Source organism: Dasypus novemcinctus, chromosome 15 (genome assembly GCF_030445035.2).
Source record: "Dasypus novemcinctus isolate mDasNov1 chromosome 15, mDasNov1.1.hap2, whole genome shotgun sequence".
NCBI classification, from domain to species: Eukaryota; Metazoa; Chordata; class Mammalia; order Cingulata; family Dasypodidae; genus Dasypus; species Dasypus novemcinctus.
This window is the reverse complement of record NC_080687.1, coordinates 80,151,539-80,177,001: the sequence shown is the minus strand read 5'-3', so window position 1 is coordinate 80,177,001 and position 25,463 is coordinate 80,151,539. Positions and strand designations below refer to the sequence as shown.

General features: G+C 37.1%; 1 protein-coding gene across 1 annotated transcript in view; it reads right to left on the bottom strand.

Moving 5' to 3' along the window:
• Positions 1 to 557: 557 nt before the first annotated feature.
• The window catches only part of DIAPH3 (diaphanous related formin 3), a 564,743-nt gene continuing 539,837 nt past the window's right edge, over positions 558 to 25,463 (bottom strand). Inside the window, exon 28 of the mRNA XM_058276598.1 lies at positions 558 to 1,771. Within this exon, the coding sequence (XP_058132581.1) occupies positions 1,509 to 1,771 (263 nt within the window). The 3' untranslated portion in view covers positions 558 to 1,508. The remainder of the gene's footprint in view (positions 1,772 to 25,463) is intronic.

Here is a 25,463-nt window from a genome sequence, read left to right as displayed (position 1 = left end):
CTGAATTTAAGTTTTGTTTCTGAAAAGCCCAAGTATCTCCACAACCACTTTCAGAACAGAAACTCAGAATTCTTTCATTTAACTGCCTTGCTAAACAAAACAATCCTGCTTTCTTGTTAGGGCTGTGTTTGCTTAAATGTGGAAATGTCCTCCACCTTTCTTGATTTTTAAAATTTGTTTTCAGAAAAATAGCAATTGCAACTGGAGAGCAAAATGCACATTTGAGCAATACAAAAGAGAATAATTTATTCCCACATTGGCTATGTATAACTCTCTGGCCCAAAATGTCTACAAATAAGACCTGGTTCATAGTTCCAATTAATTAACTTTATTAACTTGGAGCTGAAAGGAGGTGGCCCCTTAACCAAGGAGACAAAAGCAGTGAACCTTGCCAGACTAGTTCATATAACTACTTTTTAACTGAAGGTAAAAGAATCAGTTATTACACATTATAAAGAAAATAGATGCCTACACAGACTGCATATCAGCAGTCTATCTCCAGCTTATCTATATAATATCCCCCCAAAAGAGAACAAAGTAACTTTTTTTCATTTAGTGCAAGTAGTAAGTTTATTTTCTTTGATATGGAATTAGCAGTGCAATGATGCTCCAAATGAGGTAAAATTTTAACCTTCGCATATGAAAACTTTCCTTGAAACACTTATTTTATTCAGATCCTTGTTAAAGTTTTTGATTGTCAGATAAAAGAAATTGCAATTACAAGTTTTTTCACAAAATTTAAAAAAATCGTTAGACACATTTCAAAATGGCAACTTTATCCCATTGTCATAATTATCGGGGGAAAATGTTCTTTCAGCTAGACTGAGCATACAGCAGCATTGTAATACTGTATATATCCACTGTACGCAAAAGCACCTCCATTTTGCAAATAGAAAGCATACTTTCTGATCACATCATTCTTGGAAATGTGCTCAAATACCATATAGTCCCATACAGGGCCTAATCAACATCAATTCAACAATGATGATAATGAGCTTACCAGTCTTTCTGCATAGTTGCAATATATTCAGCTACATGTTTTTGATGCAGGTTGGTGATCTCAACTGAGGAAAAACTTGGGCTTGTATAAATAATATACATGGATAATGTAGCAAGATTTGAGGCTGATGATTCAATATTCATTAATGTTCAAAATAGTAATGTAAAAAATACAGGGACTTAGAAAGATGGCATTTTCTTAAGGACATGTTTCTGAACATACATGTGGCCACCTATCTGCTCTCTAAAGCATTATGTATAATTTCACCACCATATATAGAACAAATGAGTACCAGGAGACAAAAACAGCAGGAAAGTCCATTACAATCTTCAACAAGCCAAAGCCTCAAGTATATAGCTTAAACATTGCAATCACATATATAGCTCTATATATCTAATATATATCATAATTTAGAACTATATAAAGTCACTTATATAAAAGCAATTTTTCAAGTGTTAGCTTAGAGCATGGCTTTATATTTGGCTTAATCATTTTTTACCACTTTAATTTATAAAGCTCGTAATCTTGCCAGCAGGGCTTCAACTTCAGGAACTGATTCGTTTTTAGAAACGGAGCCAAGAAGTTCCATTTCCTTTTTTCTGTTGCTTTCTACATTACAGGCTTCCTTCTTCTCAACTGCCTTGATCCTCCCCGTAGACGGATGAGTGTCTAGATCATAATTAAGCTCCTTGGCGACTGGAGTCCTTGTAGAGTTGCAATTGATATTGTAGTGTGAACGTGACCCTTCCGTCAACTGTACTTTCTGATTTTCTACAGTAAGGAAGAAAGTGACATAAAACTTATCACTGTGATAACCAAGGACTTAGCACATCATGAAACATAAATTTAAAACAATTATTCTCAATAAATATATCCTGTTAGGTTGACTGAAGTGAGAAATTGCTATATTCAACAGAATAAGGTGGATTTAAAATAAACATGCGGAGGTTTAGAAAAAATGAAAAATAAGACAATCGCTTCATTAGAACTAATGCTTCCTTCCTTCTTTCTTTATGCTTGAAATGCTCATTCTGAAATGCCCATCCCTCAGTTATTATCTATCAGGGTTTGGTCCCATATTTCTGCCAGGTCTCTGCTCAAATGCCTTCTAATTGGAGAGACCTCCCCTGATCATCTATCTGAAAAACACTCCCTGCTTACTTCACTCTATTCCTTTAACCCTCACCTTTACCTTCATAGAACACAGAGTCACTGGACACATCATATATTTATTTATTTGTTCATGGTCTGTATCTTTGCTAGAATGTATGCTCCAAGATGCCAGGGGCATTGTTTTGAATACTGCTGTGTCCTCTGTCTAAATGGTCTGGTGTAAAGTAGGTGCTCAATAAATGTGTGTTGCATAAAGAAATTGTTTCCATATTTTATGACCGAAGATGAACACTGGTTTGAATAATAATGAGATTAATTTCCTTTTTGAACAAAGTCAAGGAGGAAAGTCCCAATAAGAATTTAACTAAGTCAACAATTTCTCTAAGAAGAAATATTGAATTTGGCAGGCAAATTGCTGAACACCTGCCTAGCAAAAGAGAACTGTGCCAGAAATTTTCAAATATATAGACACACACATATATATTCTTTTATAGGTAAATGACAGTGGTCCTGGGTAATCAAGGCAGTAAGGAAAGAGTTGCAATAGCTAATGATTAAATGGCTCTGGATGATTGACTTTCCCAAAGAGCCCTAGACATTTTTTTTCCTAATTAACTGATGCTTACATCACACAACCTTATAAATGATCTCTCTCATAGATTTCGAACTTTTAAAAAACAGAAACCCTCAGTATTCATGTAACCTTGAACAGGGCTTGAAAATGGCTTCAACAAACTTGACATGACATTTAAAGTTTTTTGGTTATTCGCTGAGAGATGTTCCATTATCCCAATAGTAATGACTTTGGAGCACAAGCAGTCACTCATGACAGTGTGTTTTATGTGAGTGCTGAAAATTCCAACTGAAAACAGCTTGTACATTAAAAGGTGGCTGCTGAAGATATTTACTGCACTGTCATTTCCTGACCAGGGGTTTCCAGTGATGGATGAGTATTTTACACACTTTCTTGGACAATCTCAACAAATTTTAGAAGCATGATCACCTTTTAGCTGTTGGAAGAAAATAAATACATTTTTCCTATCACCTTCTTTATTAGGCGGGTGATTGTTACTCAAAAATCAAAATCTAGTAGAACAGTGATTTTCTCTTAGAACACTTAATACTCTATGGTTTAAAATGTACACATTGCATTTGTGGGAAAGAGCATGTATTTCCACTCATATCTTTTTTTTTCTTTCCTAGCACTCACACCTGCCCCAAAGAGTGTGTAAAAACAACATTTGTAGTTAGGCACAGACTTTTAGTAAGCTTATTGCTCCTTTTCCAAAATGTTCCTATTTTTCTTGTCATTTGGCCTCTTCTAAACTACTCCATCATGTGACAACATCTCCAACCAACCAGTTTATTCTGCTACTGGGCAACTGCAGTTAAATGTTTGATGGGAGAGGAGAGATTAAACTGGCTAAAATATGAGTCTGGATAATATACATACATACTGTACCTTCTATGGCTATGATATATCAACTTCAATTCCACATGTGGCAAAGCAGAAAGCATGCGGGATTTTAAGGCAAATTTCGATAGAAATCCAAGCTCCTTCACTTCACTTTACTTAACGTCTTTGGCTCTCAGGTTCTATTAATTAGCCTCCAAGAGTAGCTATGAGAATTAAAGGAAATAATGTGGGTGGCCCCTCTGGTGCAGTGTCTGGGCACTGGAAGATACTTCCCCTCTCCTTTTAAAGCTATTTTAAGGGAGGCATCTTCCCAACCAAGGATTAGGCTTTACAGATGCTCTGACCTCTCTGACTTTCTGGTGACCTACCAGTGAGAGCCAAAGTACCATTTTACTAACAGCTTGTATTTACATGGCACCTTTATTTATAAAGCATTTTAAACATTACCACCTCATTTTATAGATTGAGAGGTAAAAGCAAAAAAAGGTTAAATCATTTGCTTAGACTTAGTTACTGAGTAAATCAGTGGCAGAAGCCAAATGATCTCTCTAGAGACACTGAGGAGGCCTTAAAGAAATTTGAAAAGCTCTCTGCCAAAGAAGAGTGCTAAGTAATTCAAAACTAAGTTTCATTATCACAATGTCCCAAACTTACAGTTCAAAATGCTTTCTGACACACTTAATCGTCTCAGTAATCTTGTAAAGCAGATAGTATCCTTATGTCAACTATCTAGCACAGTACATCCAAGGTCAAACATATCCTCCATTTCTTTCCTAGTCTCACTTAAATTCATGACTATGAACTTCAAGTATGACCTAAATCACATTACTATTCCCCAGTCCATTCGTTCTCTCATTCTCCCAGACAACTCTTTCATACCTTTTGCTTTCTTTTCAAACCTCCAGCATGTCCTCCCTTATTATTTAACCTTATCATAGAAGCAATCAGAAGAGAACTCTCACAAGCTCCCACCACATCCACCCACTACCCACTGCAGCACATACACCTACCCTTCACTTAAGATGTGTTCCTTCGGCATGAGCACCAGATACCACCCTCTCTTGTCTATTCAAGGACACCACTCTGGCACCTGTTTTTTTCTCTACTACACCATCAGTATCTTTCTCCATGAGATTATTCCCCTTAACATATAAGTATGCTGTAATATCCCTAATATTTAGGAAATTAAAAAAAAAAATCTCTATATGACCCCACATCCTGCTCCAGTAATGACTTCAATTCTTGGCCCCTACCATTATCTTGAAAGAATTGCCCATACTTACTTTCTTAATTCCTCTCTTCCCATTCCAGTTATGCTTTTGAACCCATTCCAACCATGCTTTTGACCCCTTATTCTCCGAAATGAGCTCTCTGTTAAGATCACTAACAAACTATTAGTTAGCCCTTGTTAAAAGCAAAGATTTTATATCCTCCTTGGATATCTTGATCTATACCAGATCCAAGGATGAAATGCCCAGCATAAGCAGGGAATTTGAACTTTTTTGCAATTTAGGTGAATAACAATGGGGAGGGCAATGTGGACAAGAATATTTCTATTCTTTTGAGAAAACTCAAAATAGCTGTGGGCTTGCTTTGGGGACAAAATGATGAGAAAAACTGAGATGGCATTTAACTTCTCCGTGGTTTCAGGTGGAGAAACAGTCATGAGAAGCAACAGGCAAGTCAGTATAAAAAGAGGCCATTCCTGAAACCACTGGAGAAATAACAGAACATGCATAAGGGCTGCTTTAAGAACGAAATCTTAGCTGCTAGAAATTCCTAGATAACAACTCTTCACTTCCAGGCGTCTTAAGTGTTTCTCAGCCCCTATCCAGGGCCTCCACTTCATTCTCTTTGCTTTGCCTCAGGCCATGGAGACCCAATCTGTGGAACTGAGGTAGTCTCATCTTAAATCACAAAGTAGATAAATAAAGGGGGATTGGAAGAGTCTCCTCTTTCACTGCAACTAAAGAAAATGATTACAGGTAGAGGACATGCCCAAGTTAGAAATTTCACTTTCATGAAGAATTCTTTCTTATTATGATGTTGGTTCAAGGCCTCATGTCTTGGACACTGCTGTCACAGGTTTACCTTTTACTGCACTTTGCTTCACTGTGCTTGGCAGATGCCACAGTTTTTGTTTGTTTTTACAAATTGATGATTTGTTGGAGCCCTGGGTCCAGCAAGTCTATCAGTGCCATTTTTTCCAACAGCATGTGCTCTCATTCTGTCTCTGTGACCCTTGGTATTTCTCACAATATTTCCAACTTTTTCATTATTATTATTATATCTGCCATAGTGATCCATGATCAGGCTTCTTTGATGTTACAATTGTAATTGTTCTGGGGCACCACAAATTTTGACCATTTAAGCTTAATTGATACATGTGTGTGTTCTGACCGCTCCACTTCCGGCCATTCCCCTGTCTCTCTCCCTCTCCCCAGGTCTCTCTAATTACAATGGCCTCTAAGTGTTCAAGTGAAAAGAAGAGTCTCTCAGTTTAAGTCAAAAGTTAGAAATGATTAAGCTTAGTGAGGATGGCATGTCAAACGCTGAGATAGGCTGAAAGCTAGGCCTCTTGAACCAAACAGCCAAGTTGTGAATGCAAAGGAAGGAAATTAAAAGTGCTACTCCAGTAAACACATGAATGACAAGAAAGTGAAACGACCTTATTGCTGATATGGAGAAAGTTTTAGTGGTCCAGTTAGAAGATCATACTAGTCACAAGATTCCCTTAAACCAAAGCCTAATCCAGAGCAAGGCCCTAACTCTCTTCAATTTTATGCAGGCTAAGAGAGGTGAGGAAGCTGCAGAAGAAAGGTTTGAAGCTAGCAGCAGTTGGTTCATGAGACTTAAGGAAAGATGCCATCTTCGTAACATCAAAGTGTAAGGTGAAGAAAAGCAAGTATTGATGCAGAAACTATAGCAAGTGCTCCAGATGAGCCAGGTAAGATAACTGATGATGGTGGCTACACTAAACACAGATTTTCAATGTACACAAAACTGACTTTCATTGGAAGAATATGCCATGTAGGACTTTCATAGCTTGAGAGAAGTCAATGCTTGGCTTCAAAGCTTCAAAGGACAGGCTGAGTCTCTTGTTAGGTGCTAATGCAGCTGGTAACTTTCAGATGAAGTCAATGCTCACTTACCATTCAGAATTTGTACCCTAAAAGGAACAACAAAGCCTGGATGACAGCGCATGTTTACAACATGGTTTACTGAATATTTTAAGCCTACTGTTGAGACCTGCTGCTCAGAAAAAAAGATTCTTTTCAAAATATTATTGCTCATTGACAATGCACCTAGTCACCCAAGAGCTGTGATATAGATGCACATCAAAATTAAAGTTATTTTCATGCATGCTAAAACAGCATGCAGGGATTAAGCTGCCATTTCAACTTTCAAGTCTTATTATTTAAGAAATACATTTTGCAAGGCTAGAGCTGCCATAGATAATGATTCCTTTGATGGATCTGGATAAAGTAAATTGAAAAACTTCTGGAAAGGATTCACCATTCTAGATGCTATTAAGAACATTCGTGATTCATGGGAGGAGGGCAAAATATCAACATTAACAGGAGTTTGGAAGGAGTTGATTCAAACCCTCATGGCCCACTTTGAGGGATTCAAGACTTCAGATGTGGTGGAAACAGCAAAAGAACTAGAATTAGAAGTGGAGCCTGAAGATGTGCCTGAACTGCTGTGATCTCAAAATAAAGCATGAAAGGATGAGGAGTTGCTTCTTATGGATGAACAAAGAAAGTAGTTTCTTGAGATGGAATTCACTCCTTGTGAAGATGCTATGAACATTGTTAAAATGACAACAAAGAATTTAGAATATTACATAAATTAGTTGATAAAGTTGTGGCATGGCTAGAGAGGACTAACTCCAATAGTGAAAGAAGTTCTACTTTGGTTAAAATGCTATCAAACAGCATCGCATGTTACAGAGAAATCTTTTGTGAAAGGAAGAGTCAATTGATGTGTTAAACTTCATTGTTTTATTTTAAGAAATTGCCACAGCCACCCCAACCTTCAGTGACCACCACCCTGATCAATCAGCAGCCATAAATCCTCCATTAACAAAAAGATAAGACTTGCTGCAGGCTTGGATGATGGTTAGCACTTTTTTAGCAATGAGGTATTTTTTGAATTAAGGTGCATACATTGGTTTTTAGACATAATGCTATTGCACATTAAATAGACTATGGTATAGTGTAAACACAACTTTTATATGCACTCGGAAACCAAAAAATTAGAGTGACTTGCTTTACTGTGGTGGTCTGGAACTGAATCAGCAATATTAAACATTTGCTATTCATGACTTGTTTAGACTGACCTGAAGACCCAAATTCCATGCAAAAACATGTACTTAGTTGACTTGCAAAGAACTTGGGGAACATCATAGTCTCTGTTAGAGAGAACTCTTTATACATGTTCCAAGGCATGACATAATTGTAATTTGAGGCAGGTGGGCTCATCCTTTTCATGTGAAATTGAAAATCCCAGATACAAGATGATTCACTTGGGCACACAGACTCTTTCCATGAAAGGTAAGGCTGGGGTATGAATAAAAAGAGGAGCATTTTCTATTTCCCCTCAGCTCAAACCCATACCAAAAACACATTTTTAACTGGAAACTAAAAATATTAAGGCAAGATAGGATGATTGCTTAATTCTCCAGAGACAGGAGATAGCTTATGCTATTACATTATGAATCAAATCTATGGCATTCTTTTTCCTTTATGATATTACAATTGATGTCTGTGAGGAGAAGGATGATATATCCAGGACTACTGCCAATACCCAGGGCATTGCTGTTTGTCGTATGGATAGGCAAGGAACCAGCTGCTATTCTTAGTACCAGATCAGTAAGGGAATCCAATCCTCACATCTCGTATTTGTGCTTCTGTGGAAATAAACAGTGTGAGAATACATGCTATTTTCCTTTAAGATAGGAAAACTTGCTCATTTCGATTTGATTCCTTGTATGACACTTTAAGAATTGATTCTGGAGTTCTACCACAGTTGTCTTTCCTGAACTGAATGAAAATCTTGAAAATTGTTGAAAAGAGGAATAGTTCTTAAATAGAGAGAAACCGCTGGACTTACAAATGACAATAAAGACCTTAAATTACATCCAGTATTGGAATCCCACATGATCTTTTACAGACAATAGAATTGGATGACACAGAAAGCTTAAAAAAATAACCCACCATACTGAGCTAACATTTCCATTGTTTCCTGAGTGACACAAAAGAAACAGGAAACCAGGAAAGTTGCTGACAAAAAAAGTGCATATAAATATTTGCAACTTGGCATCCAAATGGGGAAAGTTTCAGCCAACAGTTGTTCTGCTTCTTGAGCAAGAAAGGAAAGGCTAAGGCCCTGGCTGACAACCCTTGAGGAAAACCCTCTCTGCTGGGTTTATCAGTTGCCATTGCTGCAGGAAGTATCAGTTATGGTTCAGAAAGAGGCATTATTCCCTTTAAATCAATATTGATCCCCTATCACATCGTGGTTCTAATGGGCACTGGCTTCTTAGAAGTGCCAACTCTCAGACGAAACATAAAATTGAGCTCCTGCCTTTTGTGGTCAATGGTGAGCCTGTGGCAGCTTTGACAGGAGGAAGAATATAGAATTCTGCTGTCCTAAATTGACTGCATCTATTCTGTCTTCCTGAAATTTGGTCTTTCCTTATAATTCATTACCTTTTGCGCTTAACTGTTACTCTGACCTATTAAGTAGAAGCTTTGTTTCACCACCAATGGCCTTATTTTGGTGAAAGAAAAAATGACCCGTAAATATAATTTTTAAAAACACCACTGCGTCTACAAGATAGTAAAGCATGTGGCAAATATATGTTTTTAATCTATGTAATAACTGAAGTTAGTGCTGGCTGCCAGCAAGTCATACCCCTGTGGTTTTCCTTACTGTTGATTTACTGATACTGTAAATAATTGTCTTCCCTTGGTTTCATTTTGTTGTTTATTTTATCTTATGTATTGAAAATATATAAAAGTGGTAAAAAAAAAAAAAAAAGAGAGCAGAAGGGCATTTTGTGCATAGTTAAAATCTTTTTGGAGTACCAAGAAACTCTTATTAAAATCAATTAAGTAAAAATAAATCCAACAAAACAATTTCTTCCCCAAATTCAAAAAAAATAAGTAAAAGAGGGTGGCGGACTTGGCCCTGTGGTTAGGGCATCCGTTTACCACATGGGAGGTCCGTGGTTCAATCCCCGGGCCTCCTTGACCCGTGTGGAGCTGGCCCATGCACAGTGCTGATGCGTGCAAGGAGTGCCCTGCCATGCAGGGGTGTCCCCCGCATAGGGGAGCCCCACGTGCAAGGAGTGCGCCCCGTAAGGAGAGCCTCCCAGCGCAAAAGAAAAGTGCAGCCTGCCCAGGAATGGTGCCACACACATGGAGAGCTGACACAACAAGACGATGCAACAAAAAGAGACACAGATTCCTGTGCTGCTGACAACAGAAGCGGACAAAGAAGACGCAGCAAATAGACCCAGAGAACAGACAACCGGGGTGGGGTGGGGGGGAAGGGAAGAGAAATAAATAAATAAATCTTTAAAAAATAATAAGTAAAAGAGAGGATGATTTAAAAAGAATCTCTGCATATAGAAGATAATTGACAATTGAATGAACTTTTTTCCAGGAACCCATCATATACTCTTCTGTTCAGTCATTTTTAAAAATCAATACCCTTAGACTAACAATTCAAAGACAGCACTGCCATTTTGCAATTTTAGGATTAGAAGGAAGTGGGAGATGAAGCAGGCTCCTAAGAGTAGGATATCCAGGATAAGTTCTGCCTCCTTCCTCTAAAGAGAATGGTAATGTGAACCCTTCTATTCAATTGCTTGTCTTTCTGATTTATAACATATTACTGGAGTTGAATGCCCCCTCTATATTTGATTCAGTCTTACTCACCTCTCCACTCAATTGTTAGCCATTCTAATTTGACTTTCATCCATACTTGTTCACTGAAACTGCCCCCAACAAGATCATCGAAGGTCTCAATATTCCTAAACTCAATGGAATTTTCTCATGCTTCATTTTCTCCTACATTTGAGACACTCAGTAATGTTATTTATAACTTTGAATATTATAATTATCATGTTATGTAACAATAGAAATATCATCACATAATCTTCATATGTGGTTCTATAGTTTACAAATATTTCCCCCATATATTAACTCACCTCCTGTGAGAGAAGTGACACGGATATACTTACCTTCTTTTGCATAAAACTGAGAAAGAAGACCTAACTTTCAGGCAGAGCCAATGATAGAACACAAGTCCTCAGTTTGCTGGGTACCATTCTCTACCATGATATGGCCCTTTGCCATGCTCATGCTCCTACTTTTTGACAATTCATTCTTAATGTTCTTTGATAATTGATCTTCTCAACATTTGTGTTGGAGACCATTATAAATTCAAATAATCTTGTATGACTTTATGTATAAGAATGCTCCTTTACTTCTTCCCAGGCTGTCACTGAATATGTTACATTAGCCATATCTAAGAATAGCAATATGTTCACAAACTAAGAAAAAACAAACTCATATCCACCCAGTGCTGACCTAACTTGAATAGAATGTAAGCTCCATGAAGGCAGGGATCTTTGTTTTATTCAATGATATATCACCAAGCACTGTCTCATAATAGGTGCTTAATAAATATTTCTTGAGTGACAACCTAAGCATGGCAGAAATTTATTACCTTATTTTACTTAAGGTTTCATACTAATCTTTTCCAAAGAAAGTACTTTGGAAAAACATTACCTGGATAACAAATAAGCTGATATTATATTGTTTTGGTTTAATGGTTCTGTGCTTTCTGGCCCCTTGATGATGCAGCATGGGGTCTAGAACAGTGCCACCCAGTAGAAATATGAGTCACAAAAGTTAACTACATACGCAATTTAAAATTTTCTAGGGAAGCGATGTGGCATAACTGATAAGCATCTGCCTACCATATAGGAGGTCCAGGGTTCAAACCCAGGGCCTCCTGTCCCATGGTAGCTGGTCCACGTGCAGTGCTGATGCGTGCAAGGAGTGCCATGCCACATAGGGGTGTCCCCCGTGTAGGGGAGCTCCATGTACAAGGAGTGCACCCTGCAAGAAGAGCCACCCTGTGCGGAAAAAAACGCAGCCTACCCAGGAGAGGCGTGGCACACACAGAGAGGTGATGCAGCAAGATGACACAACAAAAAGAAACACAGAATCCTGGTGCCACTGACAAGAATACAAGCGGACATGGAAGAACATGCAGCAAATGGACACAGAGAGCAGACAATGGTGGGAGGGAGAGAAATAAATAAAAATAAAAATAAAAATAAATAAATCTTTAATAAAATAAAATAAAATTTTCTAGAAGCTACATTAAAAACTTAAAAAGTAATCAGGTGAAGTTAATTTTAATATACTTTAACCCAAGATATCAAACACTATCATCACAAAAATGTAAGTAAAATATTTTAAAAATTATATTGAGATATTTAACATTATTTTTCTTTTGTACTAAATCTTTAAAATCAAATATGGGTTTTACACTTACACCATAACTCATACTAGTCATATTCCAAGAGCTCAAAGTCATATAAGGACATCACAGGTCTAGAACTTGGAGTTTCTATCAGTGTTTTTATTCATAACATTTTAGAATTGGGTATCTTCATGGAAAATTCCAGTGGTAAATAACTTTATCTCAAGTTGGATTTTGAACTATGAGAAAGATTATTAAAAACATTTTAGCCATTATGACAAAAATAGACATTTAAAATTTTGAGTTAAAAGTAAGTTCAAATTTAGAACAATCTATATCCAAACAGATTAACAGAAAGTCTTTAGTTTTTATTCTCCTATATTTAGTAGAAATACTTCTATTATTTATCAAACATCCCAGATAGGGATGTTTGTAGTTCATTTAGCTAGAGCCAAAAATTACTAAAATCAAGTTCAGGGCGGCGGACGTGGCCCAGTTAGGGCGTCCGTCTACCATATGGGAGGTCCTCGGTTCAAACCCCGGACCTCCTTGACCCGTGTGGAGCTGGCCCATGTGCAGTGCTGATGAGTGCAAGGAGTGCCCTGCCACGCAGGGGTGTCCCCTGCGTAGGAGAGCCCCACGCGCAAGGAGTGCTCCCCATAAGGAGAGCCGCCCAACGTGAAACAAAGTGCAGCCTGCCCAGGAATGGTGCCACACACATGGAGAGCTGACACAACAAGACGATGCAACAAAAAGAAACACAGATTCCTGTGCTGCTGACAACAACAGAAGCGGACAAAGAAGACGCAGCAAATAGAGAACAGACAACTGGGGTGGGGGAGGGGAAAGGGAGAGAAATAAATAAATAAATAAATACATAAATAAATCTTTTTTAAAAAATCAAGTTCATGTGCTTGCTTCAGCAGCACAAATACTAAAATCAAGTTCATAAGCCCCACTCCTGTATAGAATAGTGAAGAGTTGTGAATATGGTCACAAACTGTTCCCTTAATCTTGGTTAGCACTCAGATAAATAAGTATTTTGAACTTCACAAGGAAATATAATGAAAATACAGATAAAAATATACTCCAAATACTGGGGGAGAAGTCCCCAAAATATATAACCTTTTCCGTTATTAGCTCAAAAAATGAAAGGTAATTATTAATGGCATCAATCATTACAGAAGGAAAATGCCTTCCCAACATTTTATTTTCATTACTTGAAAAACAATAAAGTGAAAGAAGGCAACATTTCAAATATTTAGCATTTCATAAAGATTTTGTTTTATATAAAAAGAAAGAAACAGTTCTACTCTTCAGGTAATTTGGATTTATGTAACTTCTGTGTCTGGCAAAACAATGTCGAAAGATTAAAAATAGCCTTGTGAACCTGTGAATATGAATGACGACGACGCATCCTGTTGCTAGCACCCATCTTCTAACATATGGTCATCAGTCACCTAAGCACAGGCTACTGTTTAAAGACTTCTCTGATTTTACCATATGGTCTGTGCACATTTGAGTAAATCAGTGGAAATAAGAAGAATCTCACTTGCTAAATGACTCTCCTTCTTTCCAAAATGAGATGGACCTTTATTCCTTGACATTCTCCTGTTGAGACTGGAACAGGACCTATATTGGGGCCAAGGGTCGCGGAGGTGCCACTGTTCGAAGCTGACAGCCTTGCCTCTTTTGATGGGTCTATTCATAGCAGAGTAGCATTATCTTGTACTGGATTGACGGTGCCAAGTTTCATTATGAAATCTTAAACTACTTCTATGATTTTGGTTTCATGTATTTCCAGAAAATTAGTGGAAAAAAGAAATCTGGCATGAGTCATAGATGTGACCTTAAAAGAGACTAGCGCAGGCCAGTACCCTACTGCCTCCTGCTGTCTGTTTGAAGAAAGTGAGTGCCTGAGAGGACCTCAGGCAACATTCTCTAAGATATTTGAAGACAGCCTCTAAATTCTTGCCCTGTTCAGACTGCTGGGTCTGTGACAAAATCCCAACAAACACTCTCAGAGAATGGATCTTATTCCACTCCAGAAAAAAAAAAGGTTTCAAAGGTAATCCACACAATAACATCTGTTCTTTTAAAATTATATTTTGCTTTATTTTCTTCTTACATCTTTCACTTTTTTTCCTTCTTCCTTTCCCTTACAGGGCATTACCTAATGGCACTAAGGAAAAGGCAAGAGAAGAAATATATTATTTTTCCATTTTTAGCAGTTTTATCCTAAATGAAAATATTAATAAAAGTATGACATGAGTTAAAATAAATATAGGAAGAAGTATAACAATTCATTAAATCCAGAGAAATGTTTAAAATTTCAAATTATGTTTCTAAGATAAGGAAAGTGTTCATGACAATTTAGGGGTAAATATAAACTAATAATTTCTAGAACTAGTATAATTGGATCAATGATTTGGGTGCTAGATGTCAAGTCCCTTGAGTTTCAAACTGCAGTTTGATTTTTGATGGTCCTGGCTGAGTCCAGAATATCATCGACCTTTGAGATTTTTGTGGGATTTTTGATTGACAAAATAAGTCAGACAAAGTGGACCTTCCTTAGAAGCATTTCCCTTTTAATGAGGAAATAGTGAAGGAAATGTCAATGTCAGTTATTTTCTCGAAAATAAAATACCAAGTATGGTTCCTGGCTGCATTGAGATCTCTGAAAACTTGACTTCTGTAAACAACTTATTTTTCATGCAGCATTGCCTGGGTTGGTGCTCTTTAAGACTCTGTGTACACCATTGGCTTTGACTACACAATTCCCTCTTTCCAATTCCTGCTATAAATGCCTGCCTCTGGCTTCTTTACCCAGCAGGGACTGTTTTCTCAAAGACCTGCTTCCACTTGGTCCTCCTAGGGCTTTGGAGCACCTCCTGTCTCTATGGTAACAAGAAACACAAAGGAATAGAAATGTGCCATACAGCAGACAGTAAAGAAAGAAATTTGAGTGCAGTACTCTTGGTAAGCTAAAGAAGGTGCTGACAGCAGGAAAATGGACAAGGAGGACAAGTTGTAGCAATTGTTAGTAGTTTCATTTCTTGTATATTCTCTTAAAAGGATCACAAATGTTAACAGAGATAAAGCTTTAAAATATACGGAACTTTAAAATCCATGTGATATTTGAAATTAAAAAAAAAAATTGGAGACCCACATTAGTCATAAATGTCCAGCAATTCATTGTTCCTTGAACTATTGTGATAAATAAGAACTCTCAGTTAAGTGAGATACACAGTATGAAAAGAAAAATTAAGTCAAATATTCTAGTTTGGGCTAAGTTAAAGACAAGGGGAAATGAGTTACTACTATGACATGGCATAATGTTTTCTTTTTATATTTAACTTTAAGATAAACATTTTTTTAGACTTTTACAACTTGGGCATAATATTAAATATAGTAACTATTTAATTCAGTGCTTTGGAATAATCAAAGGGCATAGGTCCTAAAATTGTTAGTCAACTCCTAGTCATAAACCATACTCTTAACTCAGAGACTGGTTGTCTCAAAACATAGTGGAGTAAGATAATAGTTTCTCTACTAAGGGGAAAAAAATTGCTAGTGAGAAAATTCAAACCTTGTGGTTTGCTGATGAGCTACTACTATCATCTGTATATGAGGGACAGCAATGCTATCAACAGGAACCTAAAAATATTCATATAAACATGTATCTACAAATTATATATTATTCATATAGATACCTAATAAAATATACATAACCATACACAGTTATTCTATCATGATTTTTAAAAATAGTTCAGGCAGGCCAATGAAATAATGCTGAATATCAATGTTGTAAGCTTGCTGTGAAGTTCAGAATTCTACTGAAAAGCTGGAGAAAATGTAGAAATTTCCTAAGGAGCCTTAGGGCAGCCTCTGGTGACACATTTCAACATCTGAACTCATAGATTGACAAAGTTTATCCCAAACTCTCTTCTGAGAGGCAGTGCCCCAACAATTAGACTAGAAGAACTTCAGGAGAGCTAATCAGACACTCACTTGCAGAACTTTATTATTGGGATCTGAGATTTCTTTGCAAAGCCAGTTTATTTTTTAACCAATCAACTGAGACACAGCTATAAACTAGAGCCACTAGAGGTCAGACAGTTACACCTGTTGGCAATCATTAAATTTAAATGAACACTGGAGTACTTTGAATAACTTTTAAAGACTTGAAAAATATGGAACATTTTACATTCTTTGACAACTATTGAGGTACAATAATATGGTTGCTAATTAATTATTCTAATTTTAAAAGTCTTAGATTTTGCAATGGTACCACCTTTTTTTTTTTTTCTTCTTAAGTACCCGGCTGGGGAATAAACCCAGGACCTTGTAGGTGAGAAGCTGGTGCTCAAACACTGAGCCACAATGGCTTCCCTGAACTGTTTTTTTGTTTGTTTGTTTTGCTGTTGTTGCTGTTGTTTTTTCAGGAGGCACCAGGAACCAAACGTGGGAAGCGGGCGCTCAATGCTTGAGCCACATCTGATCCCACTATCTTCCTTTTTACCCTGGCTTTCTTCTTATTTGTTAGAGGAAAGAAAGCATTGCAAGTAACGGAACCTAGGAACTTTTGCAATTAATGGAATCTCATGGCATGAAAAGTTCTCTCTCTGGGTTAGAAGAACACAGAAGCAATTTGTTCTGCAGTTTTACCAAGTACATTTAGCATCTGTAACACTCATGGGCCTTTCAATAGGAATCATTCTGTTTTTCTAAGGTACTGCCTTGTACCTACTTTCTCCTGGTATACCCAAGTTTTATCTTATGTATGTTGATAGTCCCACTTAGCAAAGTGAAGGATTATTATAAAGGGTGTGGGGGTCATTTCTAATCTGCCCAATGAGATGTTAAGATTTGACACATTGAAAATACTCTGTTAACAGGGAGGTGAAGAAGGTCAACCACCACACCAGGGAGCCAAGAGTGCCTACAACTGCAAGCAGGAGAATTGCATCCATCATCCATGTGGAATCTAAGCCCCCTCTCGATATAGGGGTGGAATGGACATAACCATCCCAGGGTCCACAGGATGGAGGAATAGAGTATGGATTAGAGTGGACTTACTGATATTCTATTCTGGAACTATTGTGATTAGTAATGGAAGAAAATGTAGCATTAATGTGAAGAAAGTGGCCATGGTAGCTGCTGAGGGTAGGAAGAGGGAAGAAGAGATATGATGTGGGGCATTTTCAGGACTTGGAGCTGTCCTGGGTGGTACTGCAGGGACAGTTGCTGGACATAGTAGGTCTTGCCATGGCCCACTGGGTGGACTGGGTGACAGTGTAAACTACAATGTAAACCACTATCCATGTAGTGCAGCAGTGCTCCAAAATGTATTCACCAAATGTGCCACGATGATGAAAGAGGTTGTTGATGTGGGAGGAGTGGGGTGAGGGGGGTGGGGGCTATATGGGGACCTCATATTTTTTTAATGTAACATTAAAAAAAATACTTTGTTAAAAATATTTTTCAAGTAGCTCAGTGGTTGAGTGCTGGCTTCACATGTACAAGGTCCTGGGTTCAATCCCCGGTACCTCCTAAAATATATATTTCTTTGCAATGAAAACACAGTTGGCAAATATGGAACTCAGAATTAGCCCGAACAAAAGATATTCACTTTCTCATCATCTTATTAATAAAATAATTCTTGAAAAAAATTTTTTCCATGTTAGGCTATGTGTTATGACTTGTTCTACAAGTTTCTATAAAAAACCAACAATAAAATCTATACTAATATGTTGGAAAACTTAAGTGCCAGGTCTGTATGAAGTGCTTTATATGAATTGTCACACAGCCTAATGAAGCATGATTTTTATTCTTTCCATTTCACAGATGGGGAAGGGAGGCTTGAAAGGTTAAGACACTCACCCCCAAGTCATGTGGCAAGTTAGGGTGGTGCTGGGATTCAAGCCAAAGTCCCCTGATTCAGTTCCTGTCTCCTAACTATAGCACTGTTACTTACCATTTTAAACCTGTAAATGTTGAGGGAGAAGTAGACAATATTGCTATGTTAGCACAAGGAACCATAAGATACTTCATTTTCACTGCTATTATTTCACATATATTATTATTATGCCTTAAAAATCTATTGGGTTCTCTTGTTAAACAGAACCAGGAATATTTATTTCCAAGGTGTTTGGTTGTATGGTATAAAGAACACTCCTCACCCACACTTGATATATAATTATTCATATAAGAAACAAAATTTCTGATACCAGATTCACTAGTATGTTAGAAAATACTCCAAAAGCATTAAAACACTTTTGGAGCAGAACTACAAAGCTAGGCATTTGACATTATTACACTTAAAAACTTGATTTTAACAAATACTACCCAATTCATAGCAAATGGAGACTCTAGAGTCATAAAATTATGTTTTAGCTTTTTTTCCCCATAAAATAACCACACATGACTCAGTCTAGTTTTTAAATGTTAAAGTTTCAGCATCTAGTGTTCTCTCCCTAGTAATCTACACCTGAGATCACTGCACTATTCTTTTAGGAAATGGTTCAATTCCTTAAACAAAGACAAACTTTTATGGTTTTTAAAGCTTTACTTATGTAGTGAACTATGCATACACTCTCTATAATAATCTCATGACCTCTCAAGTCTCATCAAATACCACCTTCTGATTTCCCAAATGGTTGTGCTTCCATCAAACACTTCTCTCATACTCTGGTCTGCCTGGTGGTGTAGATTTTCTATGCCTCTTACACACACTAGTGTTTAGGGATAAGACCATAAACTACTTGAAGTAGGGTTTATGCTCTTCTCATTTTTTGTGGGGTGAAAAGCAGAACTTTACATGCAGATGTGTCACATTTTGTCAAAAGATTCCAGTCAAGAGGGCAGAAATTACATTTCAGAATTCTCTAGTACCCTGCAGAATACAAGATGGATAATGTGCTTTTATTCATATAGTCAAAATTAATTTACTGAGAATTCATAGTGGGCCAGGTTGTGCTAGGTGAAGGGATAGAGCAGAGAACAGACTAACAGGGTCCTTGCCTTCAGGAAGCCTAAAATTTAACCACATAGATTTATCTAGAGACATTCATTTAATACCTACCCTCTATAACTAGGAGGAATGATGGGAACAGTAGCTTGAAAAACACATTATTGATTTTGGTAACTGTTACGGCTTTTGGCAAAATTGGGACCCACATCTCTTAAGTACTAAACATTAACATATAAGTCCTGTGAGTCTGCTATGTTTCTAAAGAAAATGTTTACTGCTGGGGGGTGTCATTTTTAGAAGTTGACAGTGAATGAAAGAAACACAGGCAATGTAAAGGAAATAAGCGTTAATTAGAGGAAATCTTTTAAGGGGAAACTACAATATTTGGGGGACTGATTAAAAGGCAAGAGGCAGGGAGAGTAAAAAGGAGGCTAAGTAGAAATTCATATATGGAGGTGATAAATCTGGAATAGTTTATAAAGGATGAACTGGGCAGGAATTGAAGAATAACATGAAAAGGCAATGGATTTGTAATGTTTGAGACTCTGTTTTGGATATAATTGAGAATGGTGGCTGCCTCCACAATTCTTTCATTGTGGTTAACATCTAGTACTCTTCTTGTTGCCAACGCTATTACTAAAGGGAGATGTTCTGAGTTTGTCATGTTACCTGGGCCTTTCCTAAGAGACTGGTGTCCCAGTTTCCCACTCTCCCCAAGGCTAGACCACAACCGGGTCAAAATTTCTTTGGTTGGGAGTGGATACGGCTCAAGTAGTTGAGCACCTGCTTCCCACATGGGACGTCCTGGGTTTGGATCCTGGTTTCTCCTCAAAATAATGACAACAACAAAACAAACAACAAGCAAAACAAATGAAAAAAAAAAAACAACTTGGGGGAGCTGATGTAGCTCAGTGGTTGAGTGCCAGATTCCCACATATGAGGTCCTGGGGTTCAATCCCTGGGCCCTGGTATCTTGAAAAAAAAAAGTGCTTTGGCATAGAAAATCACTTCTCAGAGAAGTCTCCCTTTACCCTCAACTCCTATTTTCTGTTGTACCTTCTCACAGCACCCTGATTTTTTTTACTTCCTAGCACTTTCCACAGCTTAAGGTGTTTGTGTAATTATGTATCTAACGTCTACCTGGCTCTTCTACTCTACTGTAAGCTCAAAGAGGCCATTGGTCCATTCATCATTATATCCTATCAGAGTACATTGGATGACTACAACAAGTACCAAAGAAAGTATTCACTGAATGAATGACTGAATCTGAAATTTTACACTAATGCTGACCTTTATCCAATAAATTATACATGAAAACCACCACCAGCTTGATTTGGATTTAACAGCTAGATCTGAAATTCCTAACTTGTATTTGTAAACTGGAACTGTAGCTACTGCAATGCTCTTGTTATAGGTGTACTCTCAACTTCATTCCACAAAACAAAATCTTTCACAGGGTTTTATCTGAATGGTGATGATAAGGCTACCACCTATTCTCCATATGCCAGGCATGACTAGACACTGTAATAACATTTCCCCAGTGAATTCTCACATGACTCTCTAAGTTCATGTTATCCCCATTATACAGGCAAAAAAACTAAGGCCGAGCTGTCAGTTACTATCAGGTGTGACAGTCTTCTTGGTTTTGATATGTGATCCTCCTCAGGGTCTCCCTGCAAGGGCTATCCTCGGAAAAATTAGCAGCTCTTCTGTGGCAGGCAGATTTGTTTTAAGGGAGCTTACTGCCATGGTGCAATCTTTTAGTTTATCAAGCTGCATGCTCATTGATTTTTTTGTTCTTTGGGTTTATGTGAAAAAGAACCATAAACAATGCTCCTTGGCTCATCTGGTTAGTTGCAAACTGTACATTTGTGACTAGTTGGATCAAAGGATGCTCTGTTATAGGTTTAGCTTATATACAAAAGGGAAAATTGGGCTTCCTCTTTGCTCTATCATTCGCTTTTTATATCCTGGAAAGATTATCCTGGAATAATCTCTCTAGACTTCAGCATTTTTCTGTTTACTGGGGACGATTAAAGAAGACAAACTTACAAAGGATTTTTATGATAAAACAATCTATACATAAGCTGTCTTAAAAGTAGATTACCATATAAAAACAAGGCACTGTAAAGAGTCATCTCATCACAGCTCTGCAGAATGGCTGAGTTTGGGCCTCTTACCTAACGGTTACAGCAAAGAGATGAGTAAAAGGCAGTCCTGAACACAGATCACTTGGTCAAAACAGAGTCATAGATGCTTTCAGAAAAACAGCTCACAATATAAGAAATAGAAAGTTTCCATTTCTAAGACTTTTAATGTAATCAGCAGACTTGTTTATGCCTATATGTAGTATCATTAAATTCATGGTGAAGATGACAAATCCTGTGATGTGTATTTATGTGTTAATTTTCTGGGGAGAAGGTGGGTGGATATCCAAAATCTGAATAATGTATCTGATGAGAATGGCAGCTGTAATACTTACGAATTACAGCTCTTCGCCATTTAAAATAATCTGACAGCTTCCTCTTACAGTATGATAACAGCAATACACTTAAAATCAAGTTAAGGATTTCAGGGCCTCTAGAGTTTTCAAGTGGTATGAGGGATGGAAAGGAGATTTTTCTTATTTCAAGCCAGAGAAATGTTTCACAGTTTACTAAAATGTTGGTGCTTTTCTAAGTGATTTCTTTCTACTCCCACCTTCAAATATCTTGAAAGTAACTCATCAGTGACATTTAGTTTTTTGAGCAGTAACTAACATATTATGTTCATGAATAAACTGGTAATGGGAAACAGAAGAACCACTGACATCTCTTGTCTAATTAAATAAAAAACATTGTTTTCATTTCCTTGTCTTTCCCAAGTGTCTTCATATCTTGCTGGCTATCAAATAGCTGTCTAAAGTAAGCAGGTGCATGGATACATTCACACACATGGTATCCGTTTAATCCTCCTGTGATGTGGTCATTGTTATCTCCACTTACTGACAAGGAAGTTAAGTGGATTACCCTAGTGACAGAGCTAGGAAGTGGTAGATCTAGAATGAAAACTTAAAAACCTTTCAGTTTCTAGTGGCACACTCTGCACTGTCATTGGGACTGTGGGTTAGTTTTGCTGAATGAGATGCTCTCTATTACAGGTTTGCCTAATATGAAGAGGATTCACAGAGATGGAAAAGTGGTATTTCCATTGCTGGTGTGCACAGAAAGAACATGCTGGAGATGCAGGGGAGGCAAGCAGCTACAAGCTTAGAGTTTGGAGACAGCAGAGTTTGCTGTCAACAAAAGTTTTGTTGATCATGAAATTAGCTTTTGTGTGGAATCTATTTGGGGCCTAATAGATATATTTCAAATTCATGTGTTTCTTTTTCATTTGGTTTTAATCTGATATTAAACTAAAATCAACATTCAGAGCTATACATTTCAATCATCAAAACCTGGAAGTCCCCCAACTAAATCTGCCACTATCTGTGACTTTGTGTCTTTTTTTTTTTGGTCATCTCTATATCTTTTCCATTCTAAAGTTCGTTGATTCTATGAAGAAAATAAAATTACATTAAAAATAATGTGATAAGTATTTGATAGTGTAATGTCCTATTAAGTGCAGAAAATGTGAAGCTCAGTCATTCATTCTTTCTACTGAAACAAAGGCAAGAGGAGGAGCCTAAGTTCAGATAATACCATTATAGGGCAATTCTAAACTTTACATGTGCCAATTACTCTAGGCTATGCATTTAGTACCCTAGACAAGTCATGCATGCTTTTTATCTTATACTATAAGAAAAAATATCCCAAAGGATATCTCTTCAAGTCAATATTCCATTTGAAAAAGAAAAAGAAAAAAGAAAAAACAAAAAACAAAAAAACCCAATTCAACTCATAGGTGGTTATCAGGCAAGAGTACTTTTGGGTTCTAAAAGAACAAATGAGGAAAACAATGAAGTACTTTGGACTCTTCAGGAAAAGGTAGGGCTATCTAATAAACTCAAAGTTCTTCTCCATTGAGATAAAACATAAAATGCATTCAATGACAAACCAAGGTATTAATTTTTCACATACTTGTGTTTTGCACACATTTATTGTGTTGTGGTAAATACAGTCTGTAAGTTGCTTTGGGCTAGAGGTATGGAATGTTTGAAGAAGGCTAGGAAAGCTTTTTCCTGGTTTAGGTCAGGGGCTTAGCACAGTTTACACACCCAGGTTCAGCACATTCTAAAGCAGAGTCTATCACACATCCTCAGGCAAAACCATGAGCACCAAAGCGTTGCAGAAACAACCTTCAGAAGTAGAACAGAACACTGGCAAAGCAATGAAAAACATTGCCAAGACCAGAACCTTTTGGATCTTTGACAAGTGAGGGTATATAAAACCCAAACAACCTCAGAGCATCGAGGTGCTGGGCTTCATGTAAAAGCACCATCCATTTCTCATTGTCTGCTCTTAGTTGAAATTCCCTGTAAAGAGTGAGTCTAGACCAAGAGGCAGTATTAAAAACAAAAGGTTAGAGATCATCGTGGGACATTAATTATGCAAAAGAAGGTAAACTAAATTTAATCAGAAGCGGCAGACTCAGCGCAGAAAGAATTTTCTCTTTCTGACAGAAGCAGTTAGGAAAACATTTATGGTAATACCGCAGCATCTGCTGATTACAGTCAAAGCTGCAGGACACCAACGTTAAATCACTGAGCCATCCTGACAGCTCCTGGGTACTTGAGTCACATTGAACAACAATTTACAGTGAAATTCATCCAAGTTTAAAATCAGCCAACATGTTTCAACAAGAGAGAAATCACTTAGTTTGGACTTAATAAGACAATTATAAAAAGGAATTATAGCTGACAAAACTTTTGATCTAATGTAAGAATTGGTTCTCAAGAAATAAACATTTTAAAGAATACACTTTGAATTCTCAAATCTATTAACATGTTTTGTGATGAGTAAGGCTTCACAGTTTAAAGGAAGAAAGTATTATATATGAAGGTCAAAAATATAGGAAGTCGAGTCTTAACTCTTCTGACGAGGAGTCATGACAAACTCTGACTTCTCTTGATGCTTTGAAACTATGTATCTAAATCACTCAGAGTAATGAATTAGAATAATCATTTTTAAATAGTTGTGATTTGGTTGCTGATAGATATGGGTAAAACAAAAAAACTCAGAGAAACCGTGAACCAAAAAGTAGTGTAATGTGATCATTGTATAAACTGCCATTGGAAGGACATGCAAGACGACCACATGCCATTATTACCCCTCTGGGAATTCTTGACACAGGAATTTAAAAAATAATGAACTACGAAATAGTACATAAATTAATACCTAAAACCTTCATACTTAGGTGTTTTGGTGGGCTTTCCTGTGGCCACAAAAACACTGGTATTTACATTTAAATCTGAATGACTCAAGAGCCCAGAGAACAAAAGATTGTATTGAAGTCTTCAGAGGTTAACATTCACAAAAGTAAATGTTATCATATTTTATCCAAAATAGGCACCAAAAAGCTTCTTCCTCCAGTTGCTTTGGGAGTTCAACTAAATATTATTCATAACATTAGAGATTAAAAGAAGAAGGAAACAAAAAACTTTAAAATGATTATCTTTGAAGGAAACCACTGAAATCAGTCACCAGGGATGGCTCTTATTGTTGCCTTTTTCTCAGCTAGATAAATTGTTTCAAAATATGTTTGCTGCAGTTAATCACTTAAACAATATTCATCTGCAGTTTTAAAAGCTGAACTTCTTTATTCAATTTATTTTTCCAAACACACCAAAATGTCCCTAGACTTCTATTTAGAGGCATAGCCTTATAGATGGAAAAAAATGCAACAGGTAATCGAAACCACTGGCTAAAAACTAATAACTGAAAAGGACAAAAAAGGAATCAACTGAAAACCTCAACTATTAACATATAAGTCAATATATAATTGAATAATGAATCAATAAATACTTATTGAGCACCTATGTGCATAAACTACAGAGCTAGATACCACCTAGTAAAACTTTTTTTTTTAAGAAGCTACTGGGGATTGAACCCAGGACCTATGAAAAGCAGGCACTCAACTACTGAGCTACATCTGCTCCCTACTACTTAGCAATTTAAAGTACTGTCTGAAAGGGATCTGGGATAAAAAAAGAAAAAGCTCTTTTTTTAGTGTTACTAAAGTGCCAAATGAGTTGTGCATACCATAAATGCCACAAGATGTCAGAGGAGTGAGGTTCTCCCAGAGATAGTTTAAGTGAAGGCAGGCTTCACAGTGGCAGGGTCTCATTTGAGCTTTGAAGTATAAACAGGACTTAGATACTTCAGAAACAGTTTACAAGGAGCCTTCCCTGAGAAAAATCTACATGCTACAAACTTCCCATCTAGTTGATGGTATATCATTTAGAACCAGTGTCTCTTATGCAGATGAACATAAAAAGACAATGAAGAAAACATATTTCATGGGTTTTCTAATACTAA